Below are 20629 nucleotides of genomic sequence, written 5' to 3' on the forward strand. Positions count from 1 at the left end.
CAGCAGCAAATCTTGTCAATGAGGAGTGGAAGTGTGTGTGTGTGTGTGTGTGTGTGTGTGTGTGTGTGTGTGTGTGTGTGTGTGTGTGTGTGTGTGTGTGTGTGTGTGTGTGTGTGTGTGTGTGTGTGTGTGTGTGTGTGTGTGTGTGTGTGTGTGTGTGTGTGGTGCGTGCGTGCGCGTGCGTGTGCGTGTGAGTCATCTGGATGTGAATGGAACAAGCTTCATTTTCCACGAGGGGTTAGATAGAAGCTCGGGTCATGTTGGGATGAGCTATTATCTTTGTATGTTATATTTGCCGATGCAAAACAAAATGTGCAGTCGTCTGATCTGGAAACACTCGTCATCGTGTCTGGATCAGTGCAGCAGTAGAACGCGGTGTCTGTGGTTAAAAAGTTAAGGTCGTACCAAAGACGGCGGAGGATTTCGGGCACGGAGCGATAAGTAGAAAGTTGATAAGACGTGGACGTGACCAAGAGCTTTGACGCTGCAATGACATTAACAGAAAAACCTTCATAAGTTAATTAAGATCAAACGTAGTGTGAATGGGAACCCTGAAGTCCAGATTGATGGTCTGTTGATTGTAAAGCCGCGGCAATCAGAATACTGGAATATACATGTTAAATATTAAGTTTAATTGTCTTTTTATAGCTCATTTTTCTATCTGTCTAACAGTAAACTTTCTCATAAGCATGAGCTGAAAATGTAAAAGTGTCTATTTTTCATCCAAAAAAGCCTTAAAGTTTGTCCTAAATCAATAAAGTTTTATGCTGTAATGAATCAGCTGCTTGTTTCACAGTAACTTTGCTTGAATTCGGCTGTAAAACCTTTTCTCCGGGGAATAGCTTCGTCGTGTTCGCTAACTCCTCACACATGTTCAGCTGCTGCGCCTGGACGATGCACTGCAAAAGTTCCGCCGAAAGAAATATACTAAAACAAGAAAATTAATACTTAAAATAAGCAAAATTATCTGCCAACAGAACAAGAAGATTTTACTTGACAAGATTTTCAAAAATAAGAAGATAATTCTAGCCCCATATTTTCATGTGTTATTATTTTCAAATCTTAAAATAAGAAGATTGGACTTATGAAATGCTAGTTCAGGTCCTTTGATTGCTGGTCAGTCGTCTTAAAATGAGAAAAAAAATGCTTGTTTTAAGCCAAACAGTACTTATAACTAGTTTTTAATACTCATTGCCAAGACCATTCTAGCTAACAAGAAAATAAAGTAATAATCATCTTAAAACTAGAATAATAATCTTGGCGGACAATTTTGTTTTAAGCAAAAATGACTTTATTAGTCAAAAACAAGTCATTTTTCACCTAATTTAAGAAATGATATCTTGCCTAGAACGTTCTTCCTCTCACCTCAGGCCGACTTCGCCGTGGAAGCGCTGGCCAAGGCCACTTATGAGCGTCTGTTCCGCTGGCTGGTCCACCGCATCAACAAGGCTCTGGACCGGACCAAACGGCAGGGGGCCTCCTTCATCGGCATCCTGGACATCGCAGGCTTCGAAATCTTCGAGGTACTTTTGTTGCAACGCGCCATTCTGATCAATTTTGTAAAGGTGGCAAATCGATTTGCTTATTCTGTAACGCCTTGGGCCCTCGATAGTGACAGTCCAGCAACCCCCGCTGAAGCTAACTCTGCTACTATGTCACTAAACTCCTGTTTACTTGAAATGGAATTCCTCTTTAATCCTGAACTGCATTTTTTTTTTTTTTTTTTTAAGAATTGATAAATTGCAGGCCTCCTTATATTTTATCTGCGGTAAAGTATCTTGACTACTTTAAAAACACAGTAAATATGTTACTGTAATCAATTACTCACTTTTAGTAACTTGCAAAAGCGATTTTTAACGCTAGTTCAGGCTTGCAATACCACATTGCACCACCAGGTGGTACAGTGAGTGAATTGGACAGAGTCGATTTTGGTTGTGCATAAAAATGATCAAACGGACCAGATCAAGGAGAAACTTTACGCCATGCAAGAGTCGCTTTTGCGAGTCATGAGTTGCTTTGTGTTTGCAGCAATTGTACGTTTTTAAAAAGGATCTTTAATTGTATCCGCCGCCCGTCTTCGTCCTCCGTGCAGCTGAACTCCTTCGAGCAGCTCTGCATCAACTACACCAACGAGAAGCTGCAGCAGCTCTTCAACCACACCATGTTCATCCTGGAGCAGGAGGAGTACCAGCGCGAGGGCATCGAGTGGAGCTTCATCGACTTCGGCCTCGACCTGCAGCCCTGCATCGACCTCATCGAGAGGCCGGTCAGTAGCTCGCCGTCTCTTCTCTATGTGTGTGTGTGTGTGTGTGTGCAAACACCCTGTGTATTTACCACAGTGTGTGTGTGTGTGTGGTCTCAGAACAATCCCCCGGGTATCCTCGCCCTGCTGGACGAGGAGTGCTGGTTCCCCAAGGCCACGGACAAGACGTTCGTGGACAAGGTGCTGCAGGAGCAGGGAACGCACGCCAAGTTCCAGAAGCCCCGGCAGCTCAAGGACAAAGCCGACTTCTGCGTCATCCATTACGCCGGGAAGGTGAGTGTGCAAAAAGACCCGCCATTCTCTCTGCACGGCTTTTACAGTCACGCCGCTCCGGTCTCCTTCGCGGCGACGGATCCTTCACGTCCTGTGCGACTCTGGCTGCGACTCCAAGCATGAAATCAATCGCCCCGGTTGGTGGGACTCGTGCTGCCGCTGCAGCAGGAAACTCGCATCTGGTTCTGCTTGGTGCCAGACGGAGACTTTGATGCGAGGTGGTTACATAACGGAGCGCGTTTCAACTCTCACCTCCTGTGCGGCGCTCCGCCATCTGAGACGCCGCCGTCGCGTTCCAGCGAAGGCGCTCGCCAGTCGTAGCGTGAAACGTGATCTCGCCGCCGGAGTGAGAGTTTCATGATGTTTTACCTAAACGTTTTTTTTTTTTTTTTACAAAATGTTGTTTCTCATCAGGAGCTTTGTCTCGACGCTGCGTCTCATCGTTTCCACCGATTCGCTGAACTTTTCACTGCACGGCTCGATATCGGTCCGTGGTGTTCGGGATGTTGTTACCAGAGGCCTTTAATCACAGGCCGGGTTTCAGCGTTTTTCCTTGTTTACACGGTTCCACCGGGATACGAGGAAGAACAGCCGACGACGTGAAGCAAAGTTTGCATGAATCCAATTTTTTTTTTTTTTTTTTTTTTCTTTTCTCATGTGATGTATATTCTTGTTCTGCTTTCTGGAATATTCGGGGGAAACCTCATGAGCCACTGTGTCGCTCCAGGTGGACTACAAAGCCGACGAGTGGCTGATGAAGAACATGGATCCTCTGAATGACAACGTGGCCACGCTGCTGCACCAGTCCACCGACAAGTTTGTGGCCGAGCTTTGGAAAGACGGTGAGTCACACGACGCCTTAAAAAAAAAAAAAACAACAGAAGGATTTATTGTATAGAAGCTCGGCAACATCAGACACAAATCGATATTTAAGTAGAAACACTATTCATGATGTGAAGTGAAGATAAAGCAAAACTCTCTACAAGCCCCATGATATTTTTATTGCTGAATCAGCAGAATCCCCTCCAGCGTGCTCATTTTTTGTATTGCTATTTTAATTTAATTTCAATAGGTGCAATATAGACACTGAGGTCATGTTCTGTTTGAGCCGCTGCCCAACAGTTTTCCACTCGACACATGAAACGCACATTTTCGATGTGCAAGTGTGTTTTGATGAGCGTCTACTTGTGTTTTCCTGCTTTTAGTGGCTCTATAATATGCAGGATGCACGAATCGGGTGACGCTTTTAAATTTCCTCGCACTTGTTACAATGACAATAAAGATCAAGTGCTTGACTAATCTCATCCCTGACTAATGAGAATTTTCTGTAATCCGCCACTTCTTCTTGTTAACCTGCACTTTTTACTGTATAACTCTTTTAACACGACTGTGAGAACGTGTGTGTGTGTGTGTGTGTGTGTGTGTGTGTGTGTGTGTGTGTGTGTGTGTGTGTGTGTGTGTGTGTGTGTGTGTGTGTGTGCATGTCCACTTTCTCTTTCCTTCTCTCTCTCTCTCTCTCTCTCTCTCTCTCTCTCTCTCTCTATCTCTATGTCTCTCTCTCTCTGTCTCTATGTCTCTCTCTCTCTCTCTCTCTCTCTCTCTCTCTCTCTCTCTCTCTCTCTCTCTCTATCTCTATGTCTCTCTCTCTCTGTCCGTGTCTCTGTTGCTGTAGACATTCAGACGTTTCAGAGAGCCTCTTTCTATGACAATGTGTCTGGGCTCCATGAAGCTCCAGGTGAATCTTCCTCCTCAGAGGTTCACTTGTTTTTTTGTTTTTCTTTCGTGGCTGCACGGCGCCTCCATCAGAAGCTCCCGCCGGCTTTGCATGGCCTCACGTCTGGCAGTCTCGAGAAGCAAAGTGCACACGCTTCCTTAAACACAGCGATTATCAACCCCCAACTTCACCGGCACAGTTCAAAATATCAAAGTCGGCGTCATATAAAAGTGGAAATGAATCTCGGTGTCCAAACTCCTTCTCGGGAGGATGTTTTAATCCCGGCCACAGATTACTTTGTACTGACGTTTATATCTCTGCCTGCCAGACGTTCATCATCTCTATTAAAAAGTGAAACGACGGTTTCTCCAGATGTGGGAATGTTTTCCGTCTCGTTCTGTGTAACGTACATAAACAATAAGCTAAATAAATGTTTTAGCTGCTTTTTTTATTTATTTTTTTTATGTGAAACTTCAAGGCTTGTTACTGCGGTTCATAAACTTTACTGCCGTGAAGTCATGAGGATAAAAGGACGTTATTGGATTTTGTCACTCCGCTTGTTTATTTCAGTTAATGTTGTAATGCAATTCAATTCCCCTTTCTAACTTTTTGACATGAATAATGAGGTCATGACAGGAATTTAAGAAACCCTTTTTTCTTCTGTGAACGATTCCTTCTCTTGATGAATAACGCTTTATTAAAACTGGAGCAACGAAACATATTATTATTATATCTAATATCTTGACTTAAAACAGGATTATTGGTTCATTTACAGAAAAAATCTATTAAAAAAAATATTGATCATATAGTTAATCTGCTGAATTTATTCTGTTATAATCCAGTAAATTACATGAACAACCCAGATAACTTTATCTCAGTTTTATGTCTTTATCAGCAAAATGACCACATTTTATGGCCATGTCACATTTGCTTCAAACCAATGACCCAATAACAATAAGTAAAGCCATTATATTACAAGCTTTCCTCCTGTGTTCAAATATATGTCTTGTAATGTCACATTCATTCTTAAAAAGCCTCTCAGTGTGCGTTAAGAGACCACAAAGAATCAGTAGTACAAAAATAGCGCTGGAATGGAAATAAACGATAGAAGAAAATTACAGAAATTCAAAATGCGAGAACAAAAAATGTGCTCTTTTTAATTACTGGGAAAAAATAACTTTAAAAAAATGTGCCTAACCTTTGTGAAGGAAAACACAGGAGCCTTATGAAGACACATGAGAGTATAAAGATCAGCTTGTTCATCACTCATTCATGCCGGTTTGATTTAAATACATGAATTCGTTAAATGGTGACGTGAAAACTTTGCTCACCCTGTCATTATGGCGTCCAGAAACACTGCTTTTGTCTGATATTTTCTGATATTACAGCGAGACGAATGCAAACCTAAAGTATTTAGTAAGTTAACGACGGGCAGACTGCTTCCAGCAAACATAATAATAACAATTTGTCATTACTGACTTGAAACATCCTCGCAAATCTTTCACAAACTCACAATAAGTTCTGTACAAAGTTTTTTTTTTTTTTGTCACCTGTAGAATGAAAGCAGCTGCTGATTCAGTCACATCTGGAGTCTCTGCTGTTTAATCACAAAAAGCAGGAAAATAATCCGATTCTGCTCGGCTGAACTCGTCTCGACCTTCATCGGCTGCATCGATGTTTAATCTATACACATTTTTTAATTTTTTTTATTTTTTTAAGTTTTTTGTTGGGTTTTTTCCTGACGCAGTCGATGCAACTTGATTTCTCGCCACAGTTGACCGGATCGTGGGCCTGGACCAGGTGGCGGGGATGAACGAGACGGCGTTCGGCGCCGCCTACAAGACCAAGAAGGGCATGTTTCGTACGGTGGGACAGCTGTACAAGGAGCAGCTGTCTAAACTCATGGCCACGCTGAGGAACACCAACCCCAACTTCGTCCGCTGCATCATCCCCAACCACGAGAAGAGGGCGAGTGTCCGACGTCCTCGACCGCCGCCGACGCCCCCGGACGTTTCTCGACCGATGGGACGGTGGAGTTAATTGTTCTTCTTCTTCGTCGTCGTCCTCAGGCCGGGAAACTGAACCCTCACCTGGTTCTGGACCAGCTGAGGTGCAACGGGGTTCTGGAGGGGATGCGGATCTGCAGGCAGGGGTTCCCCAACCGCATCGTCTTCCAGGAGTTCAGACAGAGGTGGCGCATCACCGTCAATACCTTTCGACTGTACCGTCAACGGTTCAAGGGTTTAAGACGTTGACCAATAATCTCCAATTCTTTGTCAATGAAATATCAACAATTTATCTTGTTTTTTTATATTATTATTATTATTATTATTTCTACCCCCCTGCCACTTTCTGTTTTATTGTGAAAGAATCAAAAATTCTGTGTTTAGATATGAGATCCTCACCCCGAACGCCATTCCAAAGGGCTTCATGGACGGGAAGCAGGCCTGTGAGAGGATGGTGAGGAGCAAACCTTCATCGCTAGCTCAAGTTACAACAAGATAATAATCGGTGAAACTGATTGTAATTATTAATGAAATCTAAGTCACTTTCACTCATTGTTTTAACAAGAGGTCAAACAGAGGATATACAAAAATCCTGAATCCCCGAAGTTAAGAAAAACATTTTGATTAGATTTAATAGTGGTTAAAATAAAAGGCCGTTCTATTCTGCGATTGTTTTATATCACTACTGGCTTTTTTTGTTCTTTAACAATAACATTGTTTTTGTATAATAAAATGTATAGAAGTTTAAAATAGTGCAAAAAAACAACATAAAATTGCATCAAAATGTACTTTTTTACAGAGTTTGTGTTTCTTTTTTGTGATAAATGTTTATTATATTTTGAGGAAAAGTATAAAAATACACAAAAAAAATCCTCTAAAATCTCATCCAGGCAAAACAAAAATGGATATATGAAGATTTTTACAAAAACAGACATGATTCTCATGTACATGTGCACAATACCAACAGAAATTAAATAACAACAATAATAATGATAATTTCAGATAAATACAATTTTGTTTGTTTCATATTCAAGTTTAAATCATGAATAATAATATGTTAATTAATGTAATACCTTCAAAAACAGCTTAAAATGTGATGAAGACTACAGCAATAACAAAAGTAAAATAAGAATTAAAACAAAACACAGTTTGGGAATCGATTGCAAATCACTTGAGAGTAAACTTGAGCTGGGTTGTTCCCTGCACAATTTTCTCAACGTTCTAATATATCACGTGACCCTTGTGCTTCTTGCTCGTTGCAGATTCAGGCCCTGGAGTTGGATGGGAACCTCTTCCGTATTGGTCAGAGCAAGATCTTCCTCAGGGCCGGAGTCCTGGCCCACCTGGAGGAGGAGCGAGACCTGAAGATCACAGACATCATCATCTACTTCCAGGCCGTCTGTCGAGGATACCTGGCCCGCAAGTGAGGCTCGGCTCGCCGCTGGGAGTCGTTCCCCACATACCTGATGACCACCTTCTTCCTCTTCTTCTTCTTCTTGGCTGTAGGGCCTTCGCTAAGAAGCAGCAGCAGCTCAGCGCTCTGAAGGTCCTCCAAAGGAACTGCGCCGCCTACTTGAAGCTGCGTCACTGGCAGTGGTGGCGACTCTTCACCAAGGTGCAGGTCCATCCGGATGCACGGCTCCTCCAGCCACACGCTGGCGCCGTCCAGGTGTTGAGCTCGGTGTCGTTCCCTCCCGCAGGTGAAGCCTCTGCTGCAGGTGACCAGGCAGGAGGAGGAGATGCTGGCGAAGGACGAGGAGCTGGTCAAAGTGAAGGAGAAGCAGATGAAGGTGGAAGGAGAGCTGGTGGAGATGGAGAAGAAGCATCAGCAGGTTGGTTCACGGCAGGAGGTTCCAGCGCCCGTCATCGTCGTCGTCGTCATCATCATCATCATCATCATCCTCACCTTGTGTGCAGATGATGGAGGAGAAGAGCATCCTGGCCGAGCAGCTGCAGGCGGAGACGGAGCTGTTCGCGGAGGCCGAGGAGATGAGGGCCCGCCTGGCCTCCAAGAAGCAGGAGCTGGAGGAGATCCTGCACGACCTGGAGTCCAGGCTGGAGGAGGAAGAGGAGCGCACCCAGGGCCTGCAGAACGAGAAGAAGAAGATCCAGGCTCACGTCCAGGTCCGTCCCCGTCGGGAGCGTGTGGTTCCCCGTTCCCCGACGTTCACGGTACAAACGCCGATGTTGTGTCCGCAGGACCTTGAGGAACAGCTGGATGAGGAAGAAGCTGCGAGGCAGAAGCTGCAGCTGGAAAAAGTAACGGCTGAAGCCAAGATGAAGAAGTTCGAAGAGGACATTTTGCTGCTCGAGGACCAGAACTTGAAGTTTCAAAAGGTGGTTTGTGGAGCCCCCTTCGTCGTCTGGATTTATTTGTTATTAGACACGTGTCATAAATGGTAAATCTCGTCTGCAGGCCTGATGGAGCCTCATGATGGATAAAAAGCTCAGTTTCTCTACTTTCTGGTCATTGTGGAACCTTCGAGATATCACAGTCCAGAAGTTACATTATGTGACAACTGCTGGGAAACTTGGATGGATGGATGAGCTGCGTTTCTCTGCCACGTACAGGAAAAGAAGCTGATGGAGGACAGAATCGGCGAGGTGACCTCGACGCTCGCCGAGGAAGAAGAAAAGGCCAAGAGCTTGGGGAAAGTCAAGAACAAGCAGGAGATGATGCTGACCGACCTGGAAGGTCGGGCCCCCGGCAGACATTTGCCTCGCGCTCCGTGAAAGAAAAAAATGTCTCCTCTGACACGACGTCTCCGTTCCGTCGTCTTTTCAGAGCGACTGAAGAAAGAGGAGAAGACGCGGCAGGAGCTGGAGAAAGCCAAGAGGAAGCTGGAGGGAGAGATCTCCGACTTCCAGGAGCAGATCGGCGAGCTGCAGTCACAGACGGAGGAGTTCAAGGTTCAGCTGGGGAAGAAGGAAGAGGAGCAGCAGATGATGCAGAGCAGGTAGGAACAACATGTTCATTTTGTCAGGCTCTCCAAACAGCTGTGAATCAGTGAGGTTACGTGTTTTATATATATAAACATAGTTCGATTTATCTGCTGATTCTCATCACTGAGTCACTGCATGGTTTGTACACATGTTGTGAATGTGAAGTCATGCTGCAGGAGGAAACGCTGCCTCTGCTGCCACCTGGTGGAAGTATTGTGTAACTGCGTATATTTCACAAACTAATTGAAGTTTTAAAACATTCAACTTATTTACCTTTTTTTCACAAGTATATCTTTTAACTTTTTCACATCCCTTATACATTTTTGAAATATTCAAACTTTTACCATTGTACTGTTTTAACTATTACTGGTATTTCATTGATACAGTTGTCACTATCACTGCTACTTTAATTTTAGTTTATTATTATTATTACTGGAACTTTATTGATATTTTCTAATTATTAGAAGTACTTTTAGTCATTCAACTTTTTTTTCAGCTTCTTAAGCATTACAGTTTTGTTTTTTTTAGCCTCACCATTCACACATGCATTTTATTCAGGAAATGCAACGTTTTCTAATCACCATTAATGGTGTATCAGGTTGTTAAGGCTCTAGAGAGGTATCTGGCCTGAAAAATAAGAGAAAGATGCTGTTACTTTAAATGGGAGACACTGAATGAATGAATGAAGCTCCGAGGGGCCCTGAGCCAAGGCCCGTCTCCACAATCTGCTCAGATTCCATCAAAAAGAGCATCTGGTACAAGTCTCGTCATAACCACATCTACCACACAGTTTATGATGTCTACAAAGTTTTAAAATAGATCGATCACAGAGAAATTGAGCTTTGCAGCCATCTATTACATCAATTTGCCATTAGTTGCATTACAGAGAAACTGTGTTTGAATGGTTGCTGCAATGTTTAATAGGGGTGAAGAAGAGGCGAGCCACAAGAACAATGCCCTGAAGCAGGTTCGGGAGCTGCAGGCGCAGATGGGCGAGCTGCAGGAGGACCTGGAGTCCGAGAAGCAGGCCAGAAACAAGGCGGAGAAGCTGAAGAGGGACCTGGGCGAAGAGCTGGAGGCCCTGAAGACTGAACTGGAGGACACCCTGGACACCACCGCAGCCCAGCAGGAGCTCAGGTAACACGGCTTCCAGTCTGATTCGTCGTCATGCGGAGGGTGTGTCCTACTGGTCCCGTCTGCTCTGCTTCAGGACCAAGCGTGAACAGGAGGTTGCCGAGCTGAAGAAGGCCATCGAGGACGAGACTAGAAACCACGAGGCTCAGATCCAGGACATGCGACAGCGGCACAGCACCACCCTGGAGGAGCTGTCCGAGCAGCTGGAACAAGCCAAGAGAGTAACTTGACTGTCACACGATGGACAATCTCACGGTCACCAGATCAACCGGGGGGGGAGAGACGTTAATGAGCGGGTTTTTTTTCCTCTTTTTTTTTTTTTTCTTTAGTTCAAGGCCAACCTGGAGAAGACCAAGCAGAGCCAGGAGAGCGCCAACAAGGAGCTGGCCACCGAGGTGAAGAGTCTGCAGCAGGCCAAGACGGAGTCCGAGCACAAGAGGAAGAAGCTGGAGGCTCAGCTGCAGGAGTTCATGGCCAGAGTGACGGAGGGCGAGCGGGCGAAGGGAGAGCTGGCGGAGCGAACGCACAAGCTGCAGGTCAGCCATGGCAACGGGGCAACGGGGCAACGGGGCAACTGGCAACGTGATTGATGGGTTCCAGGTGTTTATATCAGCCCGTTCCAGACTCCCAAATGCTGAATCCATTTTTTGGTGTCATTGAGCCATTGACGTACAATCTGTCTTCTTTTTTTTCCATAAACCATTCATATTAATCCCGTGACGGCCCTTCGCTTTCTCTCTGGTTTCCAATGTAAGGCAGTTTTGGCGAAGGAGGCTTCATAATCCAGCTCCTGCGCCACCTCATTAGGATGTGGATCGTGGATTTTGTTGCGCACCTTTTCGGACTGATCCTTGTTTGAAATGTTAAATCCGTCTCGGTCAGTCGGCAACACTCTGAATCCTTGATGAACTTAGATTCGATGTTACGGCTCGGCTGGTAGCCGAGAGCAGGTCGTCCATCAATCATTCGAGTGAATAGGGTTAAAGCTGAAGCGGTGGAAACGTGCTATACGTATGAGTGAGAACTATTTACCAACTTGGGTTTCTTTCTCCGTCCAGGCGGAGATGGACAGTGTGTCGATCACGCTGGAGGATGCAGAGAGGAAAGGCATCAAGATGGCCAAAGACATCGCTGGATTAGAGAGTCAGCTGCAGGACTCACAGGTTCCGCGCAGCTTGAGTTTTTTAATATAATCCTGCATTAATCTTTTTTTTTTTTTTCTCACGATGCATCCTGTCGTTTTCACGTAGGAGCTGCTCCAGGAGGAAACCCGTCAGAAGCTGAACCTCAGCAGTCGCATTCGTCAGCTGGAGGAGGAGAAGAACGCCCTGCAGGAGCAGCAGGAGGAGGACGAGGAGGCGCGCAAGAATCTGGACAAGCAGCTGCTGACCCTCCAGGCCCAGGTAACGCTCGGGGGGGGAAACGCAGAGAACAATGGTCAAATAGGAAAGCGTTGTTTGACTGGATGCTGATTGTGCGAGTGCAGCTGTCGGAGAGCAAGAAGAAGCTTGAAGATGACGTTGGAACCATCGAGGGCCTGGAGGAAACCAAGAAGAGGCTGCAGAAGGACTTTGAGCTGTCGAGCCAGCGCCTGGAGGAGAAAACAATCGCCTTCGAGAAGATGGAGAAGACCAAAACACGTCTGCAGCAGGAGCTGGACGATCTGACTGTGGACCTGGATCACCAGAGACAGATTGTGTCCAGCCTGGAGAAGAAGCAGAAGAAGTTCGACCAGGTGAAAAACCAGGACGGAGCTAAGTTTGTGTCAGATGTGTCGGATTTACAGCTCAAACTCACAGGAATGTGATTGTGACTTGGACAGATGCTGGCCGAGGAGAAGAGCATCTCGTGTCGTTACGCTGAGGAACGCGACCGCGCTGAAGCCGAGGCCAGAGAGAAGGAGACCAAAGCTCTGTCTCTGACCAGAGCGCTGGACGAGGCTCTGGAGGCCAAAGAGGAGCTGGAGAGGGTCAACAAGCAGCTCCGGGCCGAGATGGAAGATCTGATGAGCTCCAAGGACGACGTGGGCAAGAATGTGAGCGTCGCGATGCTTTGGCGCCGCCGGAGGGTCTCCTTCCCCCGGCTTCATCGTGTCCTCTTGAACATCCGTTTAGGTCCACGAGCTGGAGAAGTCCAAGCGCACTCTGGAGCAGCAGCTGGAGGAGATGAAGACTCAGCTGGAGGAGCTGGAGGACGAGCTGCAGGCCACTGAGGACGCCAAGCTGCGTCTGGAGGTCAACATGCAGGCCATGAAGGCGCAGTACGAGAGAGACCTTCAGGGCCGGGACGACCAGAACGACGAGAAGAAGAGGTCGCTGGTCAAGCAGGTGAGGAAGGACGACCTTCGGGTGGATCCGCCGACTCGAACCGAAGTTCACAGGAAACCCTTGCGATCTTTCTTTCAAGGTGCGGGAGATGGAGGCCGAGTTGGAGGACGAGAGGAAGCAGAGGGGTTTGGCCGTTGCCGCCAAGAAGAAGCTGGAGATGGACTTGAAGGACATCGAGGGTCACATAGAAGGAGCCAACAAGGCTCGAGACGAAGCCATCAAACAACTGCGCAAGTTGCAGGTACCTACTGCAAATCTGATCGTGGCAGACGAGCGAGTTCTGCTCTGCACGTGATTCTCCACTGACGACTCCGCTGCGTCTCCTCCAGGCTCAGATGAAGGACTATCAGAGGGAACTGGAAGACGCGAGGGCGTCCAGGGACGACATTTTTGCCATATCGAAGGAAAACGAGAAGAAACTCAAGAGTCTGGAGGCTGAAATCATGCAGCTTCATGAGGTCAGGACTGTGATTCTCACACAGTTTATATCAGGTTTTCTGATGTAGACTGATGGGTTTTTGTTTTTGGTTTTTTTTTTCTTCGTGTGCTCTGCAGGACCTGGCGGCGTCGGAGAGGGGCCGGCGCCACGCGGAGCAGGAACGGGACGAGCTGCAGGACGAAATCTCGAACAGCACCTCTGGAAAGTAAGTTCCCCCCCCCCCCTGATTCATTCGTGCATTTTGAACGGCGAGAGTGCAAGCGTGACTTCGGTTTCTTGTTCTTGGCGCCAGGTCGGCTCTGTTGGACGAGAAGAGGCGGCTCGAGGCGCGAATCGCTCAGCTGGAGGAGGAGCTGGAGGAGGAGCAGGGCAACATGGAGCTGCTAAACGACCGCTTCAGGAAGACGACGATGCAGGTGCGGTCCGAGTTCGCCCGTCGTCTTTCTCTCCTCTCGGCGAAATCTCACCCCAAGTTGCCGTCCTCCCGTCAGGTGGACACTCTGACGACGGAGCTGAGCGCGGAGCGCAGCACGGGCCAGAAGAGCGAAAACGCTCGGCAGCAGCTGGAGCGTCAGAACAAGGAGCTGCGCGCCAAGCTGGGCGAGCTGGAGGGGTCGGTGAAGAGCAGGTTCAAGGCCTCCATCACGGCCCTGGAGGCCAAGATAGCACAGCTGGAGGAGCAGCTGGAGCAGGAGGCAAAGTGAGACGGTTTGAAAAAAAAAAAAAAAGTTTCTCAAGTTTAAAAACTTTCATCGTTCATGCCATTTTGATGAACTTGTTTTCCTCTGAAGGGAGCGAGCGGCAGCCAACAAAATTGTGAGACGGACCGAGAAGAAACTAAAAGAAGTGTGCATGCAGGTGGAAGATGAGCGCCGCCACGCCGACCAGTTCAAAGAGCAGGTAGGTTTTTAAGCACTTTGAAATGAGATAAACTCCTACAATCAATGTCATGTTCAGAGCTGTCTATATATGCAATAATGTTCATGTTATCTGTTTTTATTAACAGATGACAAAACAGTTTCTTTAAACAACAACTTGTCTGCTTTCCGAGAAGTGGAATTAGACACCGACGCATTTCCAATGAGAAATCCTTATTTCATCTAAAAACACTATTTAGTTTCTCCTCTGGTTCTTTTGAATGCGTCTGACGCGTCAAGCATTGACACATAAGCTCCTCAAAGCCCCTCTTTTATTTACTGAACCATTTGGGAATCTTCTAATGTTATGGTCCCAAACAAAGGCGGCATTTCGGTTGATTTCCTTTAAGTTACTGAGGCAAAACAAGGAAAACTCCTCTTCCGATTGAAGTCACGCCTGATCACGGGTCAACTGTGTTTTATCTGTGTGTGTGTGTGTGTGTGTAGGTGGAGAAAGCGAACTCTCGTATGAAGCAGCTGAAGCGCCAGCTGGAGGAGGCGGAGGAGGAGGCCACCAGGGCCAACGCCTCACGCAGGAAACTGCAGCGGGAGCTGGACGACGCCACCGAGGCCAGCGAGGGTCTGAGCCGGGAGGTGCACACGCTCAAGAACCGCCTCAGGTAACCAACGCGCGTTCACAGATCTCCACGAAGCGACGGCGGGTGTGTGTATCCCGCCCCCGACCCTGACATAAAGTGCGCGACTCTGCGCTTTGCGCTCCTCTCGACTCCTTGCAGGCGCGGCGGCCCCATCAGCTTCTCCTCCAGCCGCTCGGGCCGACGCCAGCTGCAGGTGGAAGGCAGCTCCCTGGACCTCGTGTCCGACGACGAGCTGGAGAACAAAACCACCGACAACAACGCCAACGAGACGCCGGCGCCCCCGACGGAGTAGACTAACCCCCAAAGCACACGCAGCACGACACCGGCAATGGGAAAGTTGCTCTAACCCCCAACCCTCCACCCGAAGACACACACCAGCAGTTGGACCCCCCGTCGCTCGCCGCCTCCGCCCGGTTTGAGACACACTGGAACGCCGCCGAACCCGTCGGTGTCGAGCTGCGGTACAAAAGCAACGTATAGATCCTCCTTTAACACCTGTTAGAAATAAGTGCCCCTTTTCTGGTCTGGATGAGATTCGTTAGTGTCTCCTGGGCCAGTATTTACCACATTACCCTTATAAAAGCTTCCATTCTGCAATATTGAAAACAGTATTTTTTTTTTTCCCCCAAGCAATCTGAAACAATAACGTATGTCCCCCCCCAACATGAATCGGTTTTACTTCTACGAGTTGAACGAGTAGTGTTTTTCCGGTCCTCGGCTGAGGATTGTTTTTGCTTTGCAAGACGAGTATAGAAATGTGACTGTAAGCTGCCTTGTTGCTACGAAACGTCGCTCTAATGTTTTGACAGTAGGTCGGTGTCGACTTGTAATTATTTGGTGTGTTGCACAAAAAAAGAAAAAGAAAAACCCACAAAAAAAACCCCAACCATCAATCACACCAGTATTTCCTTTTACTTTCTTCTTCTGTGCCTTTCTCTGCTCAAACCCATGTATGCCACATATACTGTTCATATATTGAACTATGTGTATTTTCATGAAGGTATTTTCATTAAAAAAAATCATAAATCTACATATGTAATGAAAGATAAGTGAAGCCCTGAATTTTGTTCCTTTTTTTATGGGTGTGTGGGGGGGGGGGGGGGGGGGGTTCTTACTGCAGCTCTTATCATTACAGGCAATTTCCGCTGTCGTATCCAGCACAACGTTAACTTGTATTTCAAAAATACTCCGAATTGTAGTGTTCTATTATCAAGGAATGAAAGTTATTCAGTCATTATAGTGATAAAATGAATTAAGGCCTATGGAGCCCCGTCGTCACCCGTCAATGGTTTCATTCACATTAGGACAGAAAGTGGAGAAGCGGTTGGCAAGGATACGTGTGGCGTTTATATATGTGTCTGCCACTGCGTCCTCCTCTTGTGGCGTTCCTCAAGGTTCAGTGTTGGGTCCTCTCGTTCTCTCAGAAATGGCAGAGAGAAAATCTTCTTCAATGTTTAACTTTAATGCAGTTAATATTGCAAAATGATCATAAAAGCCTAAAAATGATGGGAATCTGACATAAGAATACTGAAAAACGCTGACAAGGGAAAAAAGCAAAAATGAGGAGAAACCCATGAAAAATGCTGACTAATACATCTGGACTAAGAGACCTGACAATTGGAATGAATTTTACTTTATTAACTTAGAGGTGCCCCTCAGAATATACCAGTTTCTAGAGGGGGGGGCTCCTGTTTTCATTTAAATGTCCCAGCCTTTTGGAAGTGGAGTTGTGATACTGAGCTGCCAAAAGACAATACTCGTGGTCCCAATATAATCCATCCAAAGTTGTAAAGTAGTGATGCGTTGTTCGCATCAATTTCGGGAACTTTGTCGAAGTTTCCCCCCCTGATGAAGGTCTGAACCGGTCATGTGGACAGTCGGACGGGAGATAACGTGTCTAATGCGCAGAGTTGTGGAAACAAAGTCTGTAATCCTTCATCATGTGACTCATAGTAATAATCACTCCATAATGAGGGGAGACGCCTCCCCGCAGAGCGGCAGAGACGCGGAGCAGCTCGGACCTTCACTGACCTCCACACCCTCGGGTAAGTGCTCCTGCGCTGATGTTTTCCTTTTATTATTACGAGGATTATCGCTTCGTTTTACTCATTATGTCGGAATGCATCGATTAATGTGCCACCCGTTACACATCAGCTGATCAGGAGTCTGCGTGGGGGGGGAAAAGGCCGTGGGTCAGTGGGAGTCATTCATTATAATCTGCCTGTTTTTAAACAGACAAACTCAAACAATGGACCCGGGGTAATTGTAGGGTTCAGCAAATTGCCACACGCAGTTCTGACCACCACTCAGTCACCGGCAGCAAATATTCACATGCAAATGAGGCGGTGAGTCACGGTTGTCCTATAAGTACTGACACCAAACCCTCCTGTTCTCCTCGCAGGGCCCCGGCAGAGGTGATCCTGCTCAGCGGGGGAACACAGAGGAGCAACACTTTCTTTTTAGGGCAGCGTGAAAAAAATCCTCGTATGATGTCCGTCGTGGGCGCGCAGCCTTTCATCAAACCAATGCAGCCCTCACCTTCAGTTTCTCCAGGGATCCAGAGGAGACACACGCTCCCGGCCAGCGAGGTGCGGCCGCTCAACACCCAGGATGCCATAAGCGTCTTTGAAATCGAGCGTGAGGGTGAGTGATGGAGCCGCCGCCGCCGCCGCGTGAGCGTCAAATCCGTAGTGAAAAGACGCGCGCGTAAAACTAGTTGTGACAACTGTAGAGTCAAAAAAAAACGGTACAGTTTTAGACATCTTCCAGAATATGTAATACTTTAGTTGTCTTTATAAAAAAATTTGAGCAAAAACCAGTTTAAGTGCGCGTCGGGCGTGCGCGTAAAAGTTGAGCCAAACCGTGATTACGCACGTGCCAAACGTTGTCCCTCACGAACTGACTGTGTTTTATTTGTTTCCTCAGCGTTTATCTCAGTGTCAGGTGACTGTCCCCTTCACCTGGATGAGGTGCGCCACTTCCTCACGCTGTGCCCGGAGCTCTCCATGGGCTGGTTCGAGGAGGGCCGCCTGGTGGCTTTTATTATCGGATCCCTCTGGGACCAGGACCGGCTGACCGCAGTAAGAAACCCCCGTCATGTAAACAACTGAACGCGGCGTGTCCGACTGTAAAGTGTGACCGTCTGTAAATTCCAATGTTGCTCCAGGATGCCCTGACGCTCCACAAGCCCCGCGGCTCGACGGTGCACATCCACGTGCTGGCCGTGCACCGCACGTTCCGCCAGCAGGGCAAAGGCCCCATCATCATGTGGCGCTACCTGCAGTACCTGCGCTGTCTGCCCAGCGTGCGCAAGGCGACGCTGATGTGCGAAGACTTCCTGGTTCCTTTCTACCGCAAGTCGGGCTTCAAGGTGCTGGGCCGCTGCGCCATCACCGTGGCCAACCTGACCTTCACCGAGATGTGGTACCCGATCAGCGGACACGCGTACATGCGCCGCAACAGCGAGGCAATTCGCTTCCCGCAGCATCTGCTCACTCTGCCGCTCACCAAGACGGACGAGCCGGTCGACGTATGACATTTAATCTCATTTCATCTCAGTGAAACTACAAGAAACTCCCGCGGAGTTTGCAGGAGTTTTCGAGGTTTTTGTTTTTTTGTTTTTTTTTATTTTGCTTGGATATGTTTGATTTACTTTCAAACTGCTCTGTAAAAATGTTGATAAAAGAAACAGGATTAAAACAAGTAATATTAATAGTATAAGAACTTAATTGATGCAATAAATTGTCCCTGAATCACAGATAATTCAGATATATGTACTTTGTGACAGTCAGGCGGAATTAGTCGGAAAATATCAAATCACCAACAATAAGACATTTCTTTTGTCTTTCATGTTCATGACTGTACATTGACATGTATATAAAACTTGATTATTAATCTTGCAGGAAACATACTTTTAAATATGTACAAGAGATGTTATAAAGTTGTAGATTTCCAGGTAAACTTTAAATGTAGTTAGCATGTAGTTCATGGAATTTCATTGCAAAATGTCTTTATTCTCTTTGACTTAAAGTTGAGCTTTTTTTTTTTTTTTTTTTTACAATGACCTCAAACGTTCTACATTTATATTTCTCTCTTTTTTTTTAAAGTTATCTATCCAAAGGCAAAACAAATCATTTTTATTATTCCAACACATGAATCCACCTTGAATGAAACTTAATTCTTGTTTCTCTGGACAATAAAATAAGACGTGTACTATTCCGTAATGTGACGTGTTCTCTGTACTCATGCGAGACGAGCAAAGTAGTGTCTTGAGCTTTAATTGTGAGGTGAGACGTGGTAAACAGTGGCTGCACACTAAGCTTCCTCCTGCTGAGAACCAACAACCACACGCTGACGTCACTGAGCGCGACTTAGCTGCTCAATAACAGCTCCTTCAGCTCTATTAGGGGGCTTTAGCAGTAGTAATGGGGGGGATTTGAAGAAGGATCTACTCATCACATCCTCACAATAACATATACGCTTGCAGGTTTCGGGTTAGATATAGCAGCCTATGTAATGTAATGATTTCATTTCTTTTGTGTCTGTTAAAAACTACAATTCCAATAAAAGATTTTGTATTTTTTTTTATTTTAACATGATTTTTTTTTTTAACCCAATCCACTTAAATACAGATTATAAATAGAGGTAGTCACTATTTACTGTTTTCTGCTGTGTATGAACTGGAGACGATAGGAAGCAGTGGAGCTTTAATCCATGACACTGTATAATCCCTTAACGTGCCAGGGTGAGCAGCTCCGACACTCAAGGACAAACTTGTCAAAAATGACTCACAGCATCCATTAGTATCAGCAGCAACTATCTTTTTTCTTCTTTTTTTTTAAAAGCCGTATTAAATCAGTATCAAATGATGCTGGAGGATGTTAAAAACACTTGAAAACATCTGTTTCTCATAAATCTGCTCCTTTCAGCGTTAAAAGACGTGTGATTAAGAACCTTTTTCACATTCATCCAGATAAACTTTCACTCTGCTCTGTGGTTTCAACTGCACTTTCTTCCTCCAGTTGAATGAAATGGAGGAAAAGCAAAGATGAACATGTTTCATGTTGGTCAATATGAGGAGGGAATAGTTTGCTTTAAATGAAGGTTTGTCAGTTGATTAATTCAACTTTGGTAGTTTTTTTTTAATCTATTCAATTCAATTTTGTTCTTTTAGCACCGACAGTGATCTCAAGGCACTTTTACAGAGAAAAACCTAAAAGTATAAAAGCTTTATGGTGACATTGTCATCAGTATAAAAGCACGAGGACATTCTTGCCAATGTTAAAACTTTTGCTACCCCACAAAAGCTGTCAAAACATCCTGTGACATAATCTGCTCTGATGATCATCATATAATAAATATTGGTCGGTTTTGCTTTCGATCCTCTTTTTATTCAGCTTACAGGTGTCTTCCTATTTCAGATTGCCGTTTGCAGTGAAGTTGAACTGGGTGGCTTCATATCTAAATGTGTTTCTGTCTCCATAACAAAAAACATCCGTGTTGACACTGATGATTAGTTTTATTAGCTCAGTTTTAATAACGTGATATAACATCAAGTTTCCCAGAGAATGATTTCACCTATCCTGCTCAATTTGGATTTTCTGTAAGAATCTCCAGTTGCTTGAAATCTACATTCGATCTTGCAGAGAGAAGAAAACGTGGTTAATTTCAAACGTGCATTCTTACTGGTTACTAATTCACTAAACTCCTGTTTAATGAAAAACTTGACATAACTGGGTTTTTCTGATTGTAACCTGAAAGATGTCCGACATTATGAAAGATAAACAATTAGCCCAAAAAACAAATGTAAACTTAGTTTATCTCTCTTGTTCCGTTGCTGCTTCTCTGCTTTTTAATTCTCAATTTTCACTCCATGTCCCCAGTTCAGAGAGGATGAATGTTTAATTCAAACCGGTGACATTGTGTCGTTATATTTGCACACGACTATAATTAACTGAAAAACACATTTGAGCTCAGGGTTTGTTGACGACTCGTCGATATGGTTTGGTCATGAT

General features: G+C 45.8%; 2 protein-coding genes across 4 annotated transcripts in view; both read left to right on the forward strand.

The window, feature by feature from the left end:
* LOC308141396 (myosin-10) overlaps positions 1 to 15640 on the forward strand; it is a 59791-nt gene extending 44151 nt beyond the window's left edge. For 2 of the 3 annotated variants that reach the window (XM_080511539.1, XM_080511540.1), the window contains 30 exons: positions 1371 to 1523; positions 2093 to 2266; positions 2363 to 2536; positions 3264 to 3378; positions 6025 to 6218; positions 6320 to 6441; positions 6641 to 6710; positions 7519 to 7679; positions 7763 to 7871; positions 7957 to 8088; positions 8174 to 8380; positions 8456 to 8593; positions 8828 to 8951; positions 9042 to 9213; positions 10124 to 10336; positions 10410 to 10554; positions 10663 to 10869; positions 11392 to 11496; positions 11584 to 11736; positions 11820 to 12068; positions 12156 to 12368; positions 12448 to 12660; positions 12740 to 12901; positions 12990 to 13118; positions 13216 to 13304; positions 13392 to 13515; positions 13591 to 13799; positions 13891 to 13999; positions 14464 to 14636; positions 14754 to 15640. In XM_080511539.1, the coding sequence (XP_080367665.1) occupies positions 1371 to 1523; positions 2093 to 2266; positions 2363 to 2536; positions 3264 to 3378; positions 6025 to 6218; positions 6320 to 6441; positions 6641 to 6710; positions 7519 to 7679; positions 7763 to 7871; positions 7957 to 8088; positions 8174 to 8380; positions 8456 to 8593; positions 8828 to 8951; positions 9042 to 9213; positions 10124 to 10336; positions 10410 to 10554; positions 10663 to 10869; positions 11392 to 11496; positions 11584 to 11736; positions 11820 to 12068; positions 12156 to 12368; positions 12448 to 12660; positions 12740 to 12901; positions 12990 to 13118; positions 13216 to 13304; positions 13392 to 13515; positions 13591 to 13799; positions 13891 to 13999; positions 14464 to 14636; positions 14754 to 14907 (4692 nt within the window). In that variant the 3' untranslated portion in view covers positions 14908 to 15640. The remainder of the gene's footprint in view (positions 1 to 1370; positions 1524 to 2092; positions 2267 to 2362; positions 2537 to 3263; positions 3379 to 6024; positions 6219 to 6319; positions 6442 to 6640; positions 6711 to 7518; positions 7680 to 7762; positions 7872 to 7956; positions 8089 to 8173; positions 8381 to 8455; positions 8594 to 8827; positions 8952 to 9041; positions 9214 to 10123; positions 10337 to 10409; positions 10555 to 10662; positions 10870 to 11391; positions 11497 to 11583; positions 11737 to 11819; positions 12069 to 12155; positions 12369 to 12447; positions 12661 to 12739; positions 12902 to 12989; positions 13119 to 13215; positions 13305 to 13391; positions 13516 to 13590; positions 13800 to 13890; positions 14000 to 14463; positions 14637 to 14753) is intronic. The other variant, XM_080511541.1, reaches the window with a different exon arrangement.
* A 1461-nt stretch (positions 15641 to 17101) lies between these two features.
* On the forward strand, positions 17102 to 18150 carry LOC308141836 (serotonin N-acetyltransferase-like; the record flags this gene model as incomplete). The annotated part of the gene is made up of 3 exons (XM_080512064.1): positions 17102 to 17258; positions 17541 to 17695; positions 17782 to 18150. 3 exons carry the CDS (start codon positions 17102 to 17104, stop codon positions 18148 to 18150), a joined length of 681 nt encoding a protein of 226 aa, XP_080368190.1.
* Positions 18151 to 20629: the final 2479 nt, after the last annotated feature.

The sequence above is a fragment of the Blennius ocellaris genome (genome assembly GCF_963422515.1).
Source record: "Blennius ocellaris genome assembly, chromosome: 16".
NCBI classification, from domain to species: Eukaryota; Metazoa; Chordata; class Actinopteri; order Blenniiformes; family Blenniidae; genus Blennius; species Blennius ocellaris.